Source organism: Leguminivora glycinivorella, chromosome 22 (assembly GCF_023078275.1).
Source record: "Leguminivora glycinivorella isolate SPB_JAAS2020 chromosome 22, LegGlyc_1.1, whole genome shotgun sequence".
Taxonomy (NCBI): domain Eukaryota; kingdom Metazoa; phylum Arthropoda; class Insecta; order Lepidoptera; family Tortricidae; genus Leguminivora; species Leguminivora glycinivorella.
In genome coordinates, this window is record NC_062992.1 from 13123699 (window position 1) to 13136452 (window position 12754).

Here is a 12754-nt window from a genome sequence, read left to right on the forward strand (position 1 = left end):
CGACGCGGAGCTTCGAACCCAGCGAAGGCCGAAGGCCGAGCTCCGCGTAGGGCCGAAGGCCCGGAGCGTCCCTGATCGGCTCGCCGGCGGTCCGGGAAGTTGGAGCTTAAACACGACCCAATAGTAAAAGTGTCTTAGAGAAGCGAAACGACGGGCCGGAGGCCGCAGGCCGTAGGCCCGTCGTGAGCTTCTCAAGACACTTTTACTATTGGGTCGTGTTTAAGCTCCAACTTCCCTACAAGCCCCACAGTAACTACGCGGAGGGCCGAAGGCCCGGAGCGTGTCTGACAGGCTCCCAAGCACGCGAGGCCGCAGGCCGAGCTGCGGGCAGAGAGTGCTCACAAGCACGCAAAGGCTGAAGCAAAAAAGCAAACAAGCAAAGCAATAAATCAAACAAGCAAAGCACAAAAACAAAAAGCAAAAGCAAAACACAAAAACAAAAAGCAAAAGCAAAAGCAAAAAACAAAAAAGCAAACACAAAAAACAAAAAAGAACACCGCGGGGCCCTCGGGCCCCGCGCACCTTTAAAAAACTAGTCACGTATAACTTAAAATCCAAAATCATATGAAAAGCATGTCGAATGCTAAAATTGCATAAGGTGTAAAAAGGATCAAGATTTGTTTAGTCGCAGTTTACGGCACTTCTCGGAACTATCGAGCTGCTTACGAAAGCTAGGTGCGCCGGACGATCAAACGCAGGTCCGTTGTCTACGAGCGCTCGGCGCAGACTGAGCGGGCTCGCGTTAGCACAGTGTCTTTTATTCGAATTTTAGATGTTTTAAAAACATATCTATCGACAGAAAGGTATATCTTATATGTATGATTTTTTTCTTATAGGTCAATAAGAAGTTCTAGTTTAGGATAATATTATTTAAGAGTTACAAAAAATGCAGGAATCGCAGGAAAAATACATAATGTAAACCTCTTTTTATCGAAAAAATGGGGAGGATACGGAAGGTTATTTATCCACCATTTCAAGTAAATCTTAAAATGTCAAAGTATTAGCTAACTCGTACAGGATATAACAAATAGGATTGTGATCATTTATTACCCCAAATAACATTTTTAACAGCACAATCACGATTCTAAACGAGCTATCCCACTATGAAAATTGAAAACGTCTTCCGAAAAAACTGATTTTTCGGAAGTATAAAAAGACATATTTTAAAGTAGTACCAATTGACTTTCTAGCTTAAGATATGTACTTTTAGGAACATTATCATTTTTTTAATAATCATTTATAGTTTCTTTATAATTTTGAATGAAAAAGGTTCTATTTTGCAAAAAACGCTCGTCTTTAGGAATAAGGCCTCTTATTGCTATAAAAAATAGATATCATACACGAAAGAAAAAACGACAGGGCCCACTGGTGGGATGATATATATTTAAATTTATAGCAATAGAGATATTTGATTTGATTCGGACAGTAGTGTGACTACTTGAAAAAAGAAAAAATCAATAAAATATTCAATAAAATAATTTGATTTGTTCCTAGTTGTATCTCTATTGCTAGTCAGTGGCATTTAGTATTTAATGCCTTGTAAATTCTATAACATGGTTGTTCTGAAGGTCTTTGTGTAATAGTCACGGTAATAACTTAGCACAAAATTGTAAGCAGCCTTTGAGGTAATTTGCTTGCTTGGTAAATGTGAGCAGCCTCACTACGCTCCTTGCTCTTTGTTGAGCCGGCTAATGCCTTCCAACACTTAATCTGTGTCACTCTGTTTGGACAGGTCTATTAAACAGTAGCTAAGGTTACACAATCCACAGACGTATGTCTTTTTTGCTCTGATATTCCACCAATTTTCTGCAGCTGCTTGTAAGAATATTTCTAATTGCCCTACTTGCCTAATATCTCTCTCTCTCTTTAGGGGGCGTCCATTAATCGCGTCATACTGCATAGGGGGGGGAGGGAGTCATGAAAAAATCACCAAATATCACCATGGGGGGTGGGGGGGGGGGTTAGGAACATATCACGTGTATTTTTTTTTGTTACACTAACGTAAAGAAAAAATCATATTTCTGAGCTATTTTTATATCAACTTTTACAGTCAGAACTTGCGTTGTGCAGTGCAAAGAGAACAGAATAGAATAGAATATAATTTATTCGTGAACACAGTCAAGATTAATTGCACATTACAACAACAGAAAGGAATGAAGTGCCACGAAATGGCTGCATCTCAGCGTGTTGCTGGTGACTTCCAGCGCTGATCTTCCGATGAGACCATCAAGTGAGAAAAATAGAGCTGTGTGCAGTCAGTTATTTTTAATTTTCAAAGGTTTTTTTAGTTTGCCCTCATCACGTGTACACGGACAGTGTTATAGACGGTCAACCTAATCATGGCACTGAAAAAAGGCGGCAAATTTGACAAATGTAGAGCTCACCGGCCAACTGTCTTCAAAAAACGCGTGCCTTCCTAAGCCTTGACGTTGGCGGAATCATAGAAGAGCCATAACACTTAAAAACCGGCCAAGTGTGAGTTGGACTCGTGTTGCAAGGGTTCCTTACATCACAAGAAGAGCTTAAGCGCCTTCTGGAGGCGCTAAGTCATTTTTGAAAATAAAATAATCGATATTTTGAACAATTTATAAAAAACCGGCCAAGAGCGTGTCGGGCCACGCTCAGTGTAGAATTCCGTAGTTTTCCGTATTTTTCTCAAAAACTACTTAACCTATCAAGTTCAAAACAATTTTCTTAGAAAGTCTTTATAAAGTTCTACTTTTGTGATTTTTTCATATTTTTTAAACATATGGTTTAAAAGTTAGAGGGGGGGGACACTTTTTTTTCCTTTAGGAGCGATTATTTCCGAAAATATTAATATTATCAAAAAACGATTTTAGTAAACCCTTATTCATTTTTAAATACCTATCTAACAATATATCACACGTTGGGGTTGGAATGAAAAAATAATCAGTCCCCACTTTACATGTAGGGGGGGTACCCTAACAAAACATTTTTTTCCATTTTTATTTTACCACTTTATTGGCGTGATTGATATACAAATTGGTACCAAATTTCAGCTTTCTAGTGCTAACGGTCACTGAGATTACCCGCGGACGGACGGACGGACGGACGGACAGACAGACATGGCGAAACTATAAGGGTTCCTAGTTGACTACGGAACCCTAAAGACGAAACAAAAATGAATGTACATGTAATATTCAAACGCACTCAACACTTTCAAAAGATTTGGTAACTCCTTGCAGCCCCAGTGAGTGAAATTCGTAATTTGAGTTTTTTCTTCTAAGTCCAATTTAGGTTTGACTACATATTTCTAATAGGTTTTCTTGTAATCTATACATTAAAGGCTATCTCGGGTATTTTTTGAAAATTTTATGCTAATTAGTTTCGGAGATAAGGGAATGGTCATTTTTGCCTGTTTTCTTTAATTACTTGAAAATTACCTACTTGACTGAAAATTATTAAAAACATATATCTTTGAAATACGTATAAGGGCCATTTTTTTCTAAGTTGTCCACCCCACTTTTTCTGTCACATGGGTATTTTTTACGCAATTCATATTCAGAATCGCGAGGTCTTTTGATCGTGATAGGAGAAAAAAATGTCCCAATATTTCCATATTTTTTTTTAGACCTTCCATTCCGTTACCGCCATACAAAATGTATGAAAAACCGGCCAAGAGCGTGTCGGGCCACGCTCAGTGTAGGGTTCCGTAGTTTTCCGTATTTTTCTCAAAAACTACTGAACCTATCAAGTTCAAAACAATTTTCCTAGAAAGTATTTATAAAGTTCTACTTTTGTGATTTTTTTCATATTTTTTAAACATATGGTTCAAAAGTTAGAGGGGGGGGGAACGCATTTTTTTTCCTTTCGGAGCGATTATTTCCGAAAATATTATTATTATCAAAAAACAATCTTAGCAAACCCTTATTCATTTTTCAATACCTATCCAACAATATATCACACGTTGGGGTTGGAATGAAAAAAATATCAGCCCCCAGTTTACATGTAGGGGGGGTACCCTAATAAAACATTTTTTTCCATTTTTTATTTTTGCACTTTGTTGGCGTGATTGATATACATATTGGTACCAAATTTCAGCTTTCTAGTGCTAACGGTTACTGAGATTATCCGCGGACGGACGGACGGACGGACGGACGGACAGACAGACATGGCGAAACTATAAGGGTTCCTAGTTGACTACGGAACCCTAAAAATGGTAACGGAATAGAGAAAAACCTTGGGACACTTTTTTACTCCTATTAGGATTGAAAGAGCCCGCGATTCTGAGTGGAAAGCACATAAAAAAATCCAAATAAAAAAAAAACCGGCCAAGAGCGTGTCGGGCCACGCTCAGTGTAGGGTTCCGTAGTTTTCCGTATTTTTCTCAAAAACTACTGAACCTATCAAGTTCAAAACAATTTTCCTAGAAAGTCTTTATAAAGTTCTACTTTTGTGATTTTTTTCATATTTTTTAAACATATGGTTCAAAAGTTAGAGGGGGGGGGACGCGCTTTTTTTCCTTTAGGAGCGATTATTTCCAAAAATATTAATATTATCAAAAAACGGTCTTAGTAAACCCTTATTCATTTTTAAATACCTATCCAACAATATATCACACGTTGGGGTTGGAATTAAAAAAAAATTCAGTCCCCACTTTACACGTAGGGGGGGTACCCCAATAAAACATTTTATTCCATTTTTTATTTTTGCACTTTGTTGGCGTGATTTATATACATATTGGTACCAAATTTCAGCTGTCTAGTGCTAACGGTTACTGAGATTATCCACGGACGGACGGACGGACGGACGGACGGACGGACGGACGGACGGACGGACGGACGGACGGACGGACGGACAGACAGACATGGCGAAACTATAAGGGTTCCTAGTTGACTACGGAACCCTAAAAAGTGGGGTAGACAACTTTGAAAAAAAAAATGGCCCAATTAACGCTCTTTCATTTGATATTTTTTTTAAGATAGATAAGATAAGATAAACATTTACATGCCCGTCTTTGGGTCACAACTTTACATATGTGTGTAATGTGTGCCAAACAACTTAATCGGTTCAGTTGTTTCGGTCAGTGGTTTCCTTTTTGAGGTACGGAACCTTAAAGGTTTAATTCTCATAGAAAAATTTGAATTTTGTGCCAAGATTTGGTTGATTCGTGGGTTGGAAAAAAGTCTACTTAAGTTGCCAAAAAATTACACGTCATATTGGCCAGGGGGGAGGGGGTCCTGAAAATATCACCAAAGATCACCATGGGGGTGGGGGGGGGGTCTATAATAAGCCAAAAACGTATGACGCGATTAATGGACGCCCCCTTAGCCTGTTTCTACCCTTCGGGTGTAGGTCTCCTTCAACATGCTCCACTGGTCATGGTTTTGTGCGATCTGGAGCCACTTTTTCCCAGCTGTCCTTTTGATATCGCCCGCCCGGCGCATCTGCGGTGTTTGTTTTTGCCGTGCCTAATATGCATCTTACTATAATAATGATTAACTGATGAATTACCACAAAAGTCTTTCTGATAATTGGTTATTTCTTTTTTTTATCTTTATTATCCTTTTAGCCGCCAGAGACTTAAACGGAAAATCGTGACCGCCAGCGACGGCATTTGACGTCATGCATTTTTTAAATGAAAATATATCGAAAATCACCCCACTTTTATGTTAGTGTATAATTTCTTTACCCATCCTTAATTTACCCCCGTGGCGTCAGTGGCACGGTTTTCCGTTGACGTCATTTGCCGTCTTTGGCGTTCAAATCTAAAGGTTAAAGAGCTTTATCAATTATGTCGGTCAAATTGGTTTCCATGGCTGTTGTTATGATACTCTAAAATTATTCAATTACCTACTACTTGCAGTACTTGCATTGCAGGTTCTCACTGTGACCAGCTTGCATCAGGAGCTCAACTATGTCACTAGCTACTGCAATGGAGGCAGAGACGGTTTGTCTGAAGACGGAGCCCGGAGAGGTGTGTGTGAAGACGGAGCCCGGAGAGGTGTGTGTGAAGACGGAGCCCGGAGAGGCGTGTGCGGAGGAGGAGCGGGAGCGCGAGGACAGCGCGCGGGGAGTGAGCGCGGCGGCCGTGCGGGCCGGGCTGTACACCGGGCACGAGGTCAAGGACGAGCTCGTGCTGGGCCCCGAGGAGTGGCACCGCCCACAAGTGCTCCCACTACCAGGTCAGTTTACTATTAATCATAATTTATAATAATAATAAACTAAATTTATCGCCACACATTTCGAACTTCCTTTTTTCCGCACTTGTATCGTAATGTACTATAATTATATCATGTATTTCTATTTTTACAAGCTTTTATTCCACTTGCCTTGTTAGTATGTTAGTGTGCGTCAAAACGTAGGAAGTAAATCACTTGATAATGCAATATTATGGTATCATGAAGCTGATCTGGTGATGGAGCAGAAAGGTGGTCATAGGAACTGTCGTGAAACGTCGTATCCCCATCGAGTAAGGGGTTTTTAGAAACTTCTCGAAGAGCATTCGATGACTGTTCAATGAAAGGTACGGCTATAAAAGCTTGTGCCAATTTTTGCAAAAAACTTACTATTATTTCATTGAATGTTATGAATACATTTGCCTTGAGGCCTACATAAATAAATGTCTTGAATATTAATTAAAGCACACTCTTCTTTCTCCTTTGCATCCTGTTACCCTCTGCTGGGGCGTAGGGCTCGAATCATATTTCTCCATTTACTCCGGTCTTGGGCAGTTTGGGTGACCTCCTCCCACCCCATGCCTAGCACTCTGAGCTCCTGCTGAACCGAACGACGCCAGGTCGATTTAGGGCGGCATGGTTAGCGCTTTCCGGGTATATTCCAGATGAGGGCCATTTTGGATAGGTTAGTATCAGGTTTTCTGAGGATGTGTCCAATCCACTGCCATTTCCGCGTCTGAATTATAGCACACACATTAAAACAAAAAGTGATGGCCTCGTCACTGGACATTCAAACTACTTCCAATTTGCTATTGTCAGCGTGTTGCTTGCTATTTAGTGACATTGAACGCAGCGCGGTTATGTTGGTCATCATACGCGATATCCATTTAAATTATTTTGTTAATTTTTGTTGCAGTGTGTTCGGACGGCAGCGCCGCTCGCGCCAGGGAACAGCTCGCGATGGCTTGTTCCGTGGTGCTCGAGCGCCTCCGCGGCGACGCGACTGCCCACAGTGGGGGCAAACCATACGCATGCGAATACTGTGACGAACGTTTTATAAATACGTCCGCTTTAAGGAAACACACGCAGTGTACACACTTATCATCAGGACTCAAGAAATATGCTTGTGATTTTTGTAGTTCTACGTTTGAAACCAAATTACTTGTAATAGAGCACGAGAAAAGCGAACACGGTGTTACAAATTTCATCTGCGCTGAATGTGAGTACACAACATGCTTTAAGAAAGGTTTAGAGACTCATCTGATGACCCATTACAAGAACGAACGCAAAGAAAACTTACGGGCTCACCAAACATCTAAAGGTAAGCCGTACAATTGTAGTCACTGCGACTACAGGTGCAGTAAAAAATCAGACTTGCAAAGACACCTGATGATACACACTGGAGCGAAGCCATTCAAATGTAGCAATTGCAAGTACCGGACTAGGGTGAAACAGGACTTACAAGTTCACCAAAGAGTGCATACAAAAAAGAAGCTGTACAGTTGTAGTCACTGCGACTACAAGTGCAGTCATAGTTCAGCCTTACGAGGCCATGAAATGATACATACTGGTGAGAAACCATTTAAATGTAGCAATTGCGAGTACAGGTGCAGGCGGGAATATACCTTGCGAGTTCACCAACGGGTACACACAAAAGAAAAGCCGTACGCTTGTAGTCATTGCGACTTCAAATGCAGTAATAATTCATCCATACGAGTCCATGAAAGGACACATACTGGCGAGAAGCCTTTTGAGTGTAACCACTGTGGCTACAAATGCAGCCAGAAATCACGTCTGATAAAACACCTGATCATTCATACTGAGGCGAAACCATTTAAATGTAGCTATTGCGAGTACAGGTGCAGGGACAAAGCGACGTTACAAGTTCACCAAAGAATACACACTAAAGAGAAACCGTACGCTTGCAGTCATTGCGACTACAAGTGTAGTAGTAGTTCAAGCTTGCGAAGCCATGTAAAGATACATACTGGTGAGAAGCCATTTGAATGTAGCCACTGTGGCTACAAATGCAGTCAGAAATCACGTCTGATAAAACACCTGATAACACATACTGCGAGGAAGTCATTTAAATGTAGCAATTGCGAGTACAGGAGCTGGCGGAAACGTGACTTACTAGTTCACCAAATAGTACACACAAAAGAAAAGCCTTACTCTTGTAGTCATTGCGACTACAAGTGCAGTCGTAGTTCAGACTTACGAAAACACCTGATGATACACACTGAAAAGATGCCATTTAGATGCAGCAATTGCGAGTACACGACCAGGGAGAAGTCAAAGTTACGAGTTCACCAAATAGTACACACTAAAGAGAAGCTGTTCACTTGTAGCCACTGTGACTACAAATGCATTTATAAGTCACGACTAATAAAACACCTGGTGACACATACTGGGGTAAAGCCATTTCAATGTAGCTATTGCGAGTACAGGTGTAGGGATAAACATGCCTTGCGAGTTCACCAAAGCGTACACACTAAAGAAAAGCCGTATAGCTGTAGTTATTGCGATTACAAGTGCAGTGATGGGTCAAATTTACGAGTCCATGAAAGAAAACACACTGGCAAGAAGCCTTTCGAGTGTAGCCACTGTGATTACAAATGCAGTGAGAAGTCATACTTAAAAAAACATCAGGTGATACACGTTGAAGTGAAGCTATTTAAATGTACCTATTGCGACTATAGGTGCAAGCGGAAAGAATACTTAAAAGTTCACCAAAAAATACACAGGAACACTAAATAGAAACCTTAAACTTCTAGTCATTGCGACTACAAGTGTAGTTATTATGCCTAGATATTTTTCTGGCACGAACTAAGTGACACTAGTGACTTCTTTCCGATATTTAGTTCATTGATAACCTACATTATAATATGTCATTTATGAAATGAAATATTTTTTATTTTGCTTAAAATATGGTACAAAAGTTGTTCAGACAATATTATAAATAGGTAACACATGTCATTATTATAATTATTGCCGTGGCACTGAATCTTGAGTAGTTTCATGTGCTCTGCCTACCCAGTTTAGGGAATAAATATATGTGTACCTATATAACATTAATGTTTTATAAATGTCACATGTTTGGAAATAAATTGACAATAATAATAAAAGGGCAGCTTGTGGCGAGCTGTTGGGGAGTGACGACCCCAAGGACCCGAGTGTTCCCGAGAGTCGGTCAGGGTCTCCGTCTCCGGCGTGTCTTCGCCGGCCGGAGTGGAACCCCAAGGGGACCCGCAGGGCTCTCAGCTCTGGCTTGCCTTCATTGGCCGTCCAGAGAGGAACGTCTGAGACTCGGAAAGATTTCAATGGAAGAAATTCAAAATGGCTCCTGTAAATATGTACGGGATACGGTCCGTCATCCGATATCGGATCGGATAATGTGAAAACGCACTAGCGGTATATCAAAAATTGTATACCTAAGTTAGTAATTTACACATTGTTATTTCTACTCGTCAACTTCGTTGTGGCACATACCGAATATACCCATGTTTCACGTCTAGATAAGAATATTTTACTTATTCTGTAAATGTGCGACTATTGTCCCGGATTTTTAAGTTCACATTTTTGACACATTTGTTTTGAAGTATGTTGCGATGTGGCTAAGACGTATCGTTTGCCAAATCTAACAATTAATGTCGAATTGGTTGAATCGATTAGGCCCTGTGTACAAGGAGGCGCTTAAACAAATATACGAATTTTATCAACTTACTGAAATGTCATTTGAATCGAAATGACAAACTGCCACAGCACTAGTTTAAAAATGAATGATAAATGACATAATAAGTAAATCCTGCGTGATAAATTAATATCGTAAAATACTCACTCGAAGAACCGCAAAAATGTAACATGTGTTAGATTATGTTTAAAGTAAGCGAAATATTGTTTTTAAGTACTTGATTTTTTTAAATATTATTACAGGATTTTATTTAAAATATCATTAGGTTGCGCGAATTTACGTTTTGTGGACGCTGTCATGTGTCAAAAAGAGTTTATTACAAATCTGGGACAATAGAAAGGACTGCCGTAGGGATTATTCGCCGCGTCAAATATATTGTCGCTTTTAATTGTTTGACAATTTCGTATGACATTTCAAATAAGACTTTAATATGAAAAGGTACAGAAATCATCACTTATTTATGCCGGTGACTGTAAGTAGTACTTAATTTTATGACCTTATAAATAAAACTTAAGTGATCAAAATTTAAATTGTTTTATTTTTCATCCATCCTAGTGAGACCTGAGTCTAGGCTAGATAAGATACCTACTCAAATAGTAATTACACACCTAATAAACACTTGCTTATACGGTTACATTACAAACTTAGTTTAGAAATCACTCCCCACTTCATGAGTATGGGGGGGTATCAAACCGCTGGCTTCATATGGGGTGTCTTGCGTAAGCGACGCGATGCGACAGCAATGGGCGTGCGATTAAGCTATTTGTTTTTTAGACGCAAATTCAACGCGCTAAGAGGTTCGATTAAAGAAATAACGATTGATTACTAGTCTTCACTTCAGTCTACTAGAAGGTATTTTGTGCGGGTCAAACTCCCACCGTTCTCGCCGCACCAAGTTGCGCGCAGCAGTAAGTATTATAAGTATAATTATCTACATGTTCTGGAAGGGTAAGCGTAGGTATGTACAGCCAACCAATTGGAACCCTAGGCCACTTTGAATTCTCTACAACCATGTCAAAATGCAGCAGTAAGAGTTTTTTAATGAAATAGGCAGAGAACGAGAGCAGTCATTGCCGCCCATGGACATAAGTATCTAACATCAGGGGAGTCACTTATGCGTTGCCGATCTTTGAGAACCCTAAATACCTGCTCTTGAAGAACCCCATATCATAGCGCAAGGGAAACACCTCAGAAGGTAGCTCATTCCACAACTTTCACGTTCTGGTCCCGTAGCCGAATGGCATTTCTCCGACGCCAAACGAAAGCGATACGCCGCTGGCTCTGTCGCGCCAATACGCAAGCGCGATAGAGATAGATATCTACTAGCGCTTCGTTTCGTGAGCGTTTCGTGAGCGATTGTGCCATTCGGCTAGCCACCCTGGGCAAAAACGAGCGAGAGGTCCGTTTGTTCTTGGTTTGCCACGTGTCGAGAAAGTGAGGATGAATTTTGTTTCTTTGGCGGGAGGTGCGGTGATAAAAGCGCGACGGTGGCACCAAATCAAAGAGTTCATCAGAGCATTCCCCGTTGTTGTACAAACGGTAGAACAAGCACAGAGAGCCAACATCTCTCCGAAGGCTAAGAGGATCTAAACAAACTCAACCGGCTGTGAGATCGGAATCGCCAACAATACGAACTGCCCGACGTTGGATAGAATCAAGTGGAAGAAGTTGGTATTTCGGTGCTCCAGACCAAAGATAAGAACAGTACTCCATATGAGGTCGAACCTGTGCTTTGTATAGCTAAAGCCGGTGACCCGATGTTAAGTAGGTACTGTTTCGCTCTATTGAGTACCCCGAGCTTCTTAGAGGCCAGTTTTTCCTTGAGTTCCAAATGACCTTTTTTCTTTTGAATTTCTTACAATCTGATTTATAACGTCACTATGACATAGTTCTACAGTGGCCTAGGGTTCCAATTTAGTTTAGTTTAGCCTCTTAACTTTTAGTTTAATTTGTTTCTTTCTAATTTGTTTTGTTCTTTTTAATTTGTTTTTCCCCTCACTATAGCTCGGAAACACGTGTTTTGTCCTTTAATACCAGCGGGTAAAAACGCATTTTATCCACTAGTGGGTAAAGTAATAACCTCGAATAAAGTCAAATTAACTACTTTAAAATTGATAAGAGTAGGTGAATCTAGTAATAAAGATGATTTTCCTCCTGTGGAACTGGAAGCAGTGATAAACGCATTTTTTTGCGTTGTAGTTTCCTCGCTATAGTGAGGGAAAAAGTTTTGTGTGCAAATGTATTTTACTTCTCGTGTGTTAAAAAACTCGCAAGTTCAGGATTCTATTCTCGAACCACTTGCTTCGCTCATGGTTCAACTATAGAATCCTTTCACTTGCTCGTTTTTCAATTCCACACTCGGCGTTAAAATACAACTTTGCCCCCTTGTATAACAAATAACTATTGTTTGTTATTTGTAGTACATTTACTTTACCCGCTGTTTTATAATATTATTAATAAAATGTCTGTCTAATGTGGGTAAGAGTGAAACTCGTGGTGCCCCCTGTCGGGCCCGATGGCGACGCGACTGCGAGCGCACGGGACGGGCGAACTCGCATCAAGAGTGAGAGTGTTGCTCATGAGAATAAGACTAACCTTTGACAACCGGTCTGGTTTAGCTGGCAGAGACCTTGCCTGCTAAACCGCGGCCCTGGGTTTGAATGCCAGGCATTTTACTCATATAGCCCGGCAACCTTCAAATCAAGAGTGAACAGGCATCTTCTGGGCGAGCTCACTCCATCGTAGGTCAAGTAAGCCTTTGGCTAGTCTGTGGCCAAGAGTCAGCCCATTTATAATTAAAAAAAAGGAAACAAGTGATGAGCAAAGATATTTGTTCCTTTCTATGTGTACAAATCTATTAAATCGTCTAAGTGAGTACCCACAACACAGCCTTCTTGAACTTACAGTGGAACTCAAGTCAATT

At 40.5% G+C, this 12754-nt stretch overlaps 1 protein-coding gene across 1 annotated transcript in view; it reads left to right on the forward strand.

Moving 5' to 3' along the window:
- LOC125237695 (zinc finger protein 260-like) overlaps positions 1 to 9804 on the forward strand; it is a 28847-nt gene extending 19043 nt beyond the window's left edge. Inside the window, exons 2-3 of the mRNA XM_048144845.1 lie at positions 5842 to 6146; positions 7057 to 9804. Of these exons, the coding sequence (XP_048000802.1) occupies positions 5879 to 6146; positions 7057 to 8897 (2109 nt within the window). The 5' untranslated portion in view covers positions 5842 to 5878 and the 3' untranslated portion in view covers positions 8898 to 9804. The remainder of the gene's footprint in view (positions 1 to 5841; positions 6147 to 7056) is intronic.
- Positions 9805 to 12754: the final 2950 nt, after the last annotated feature.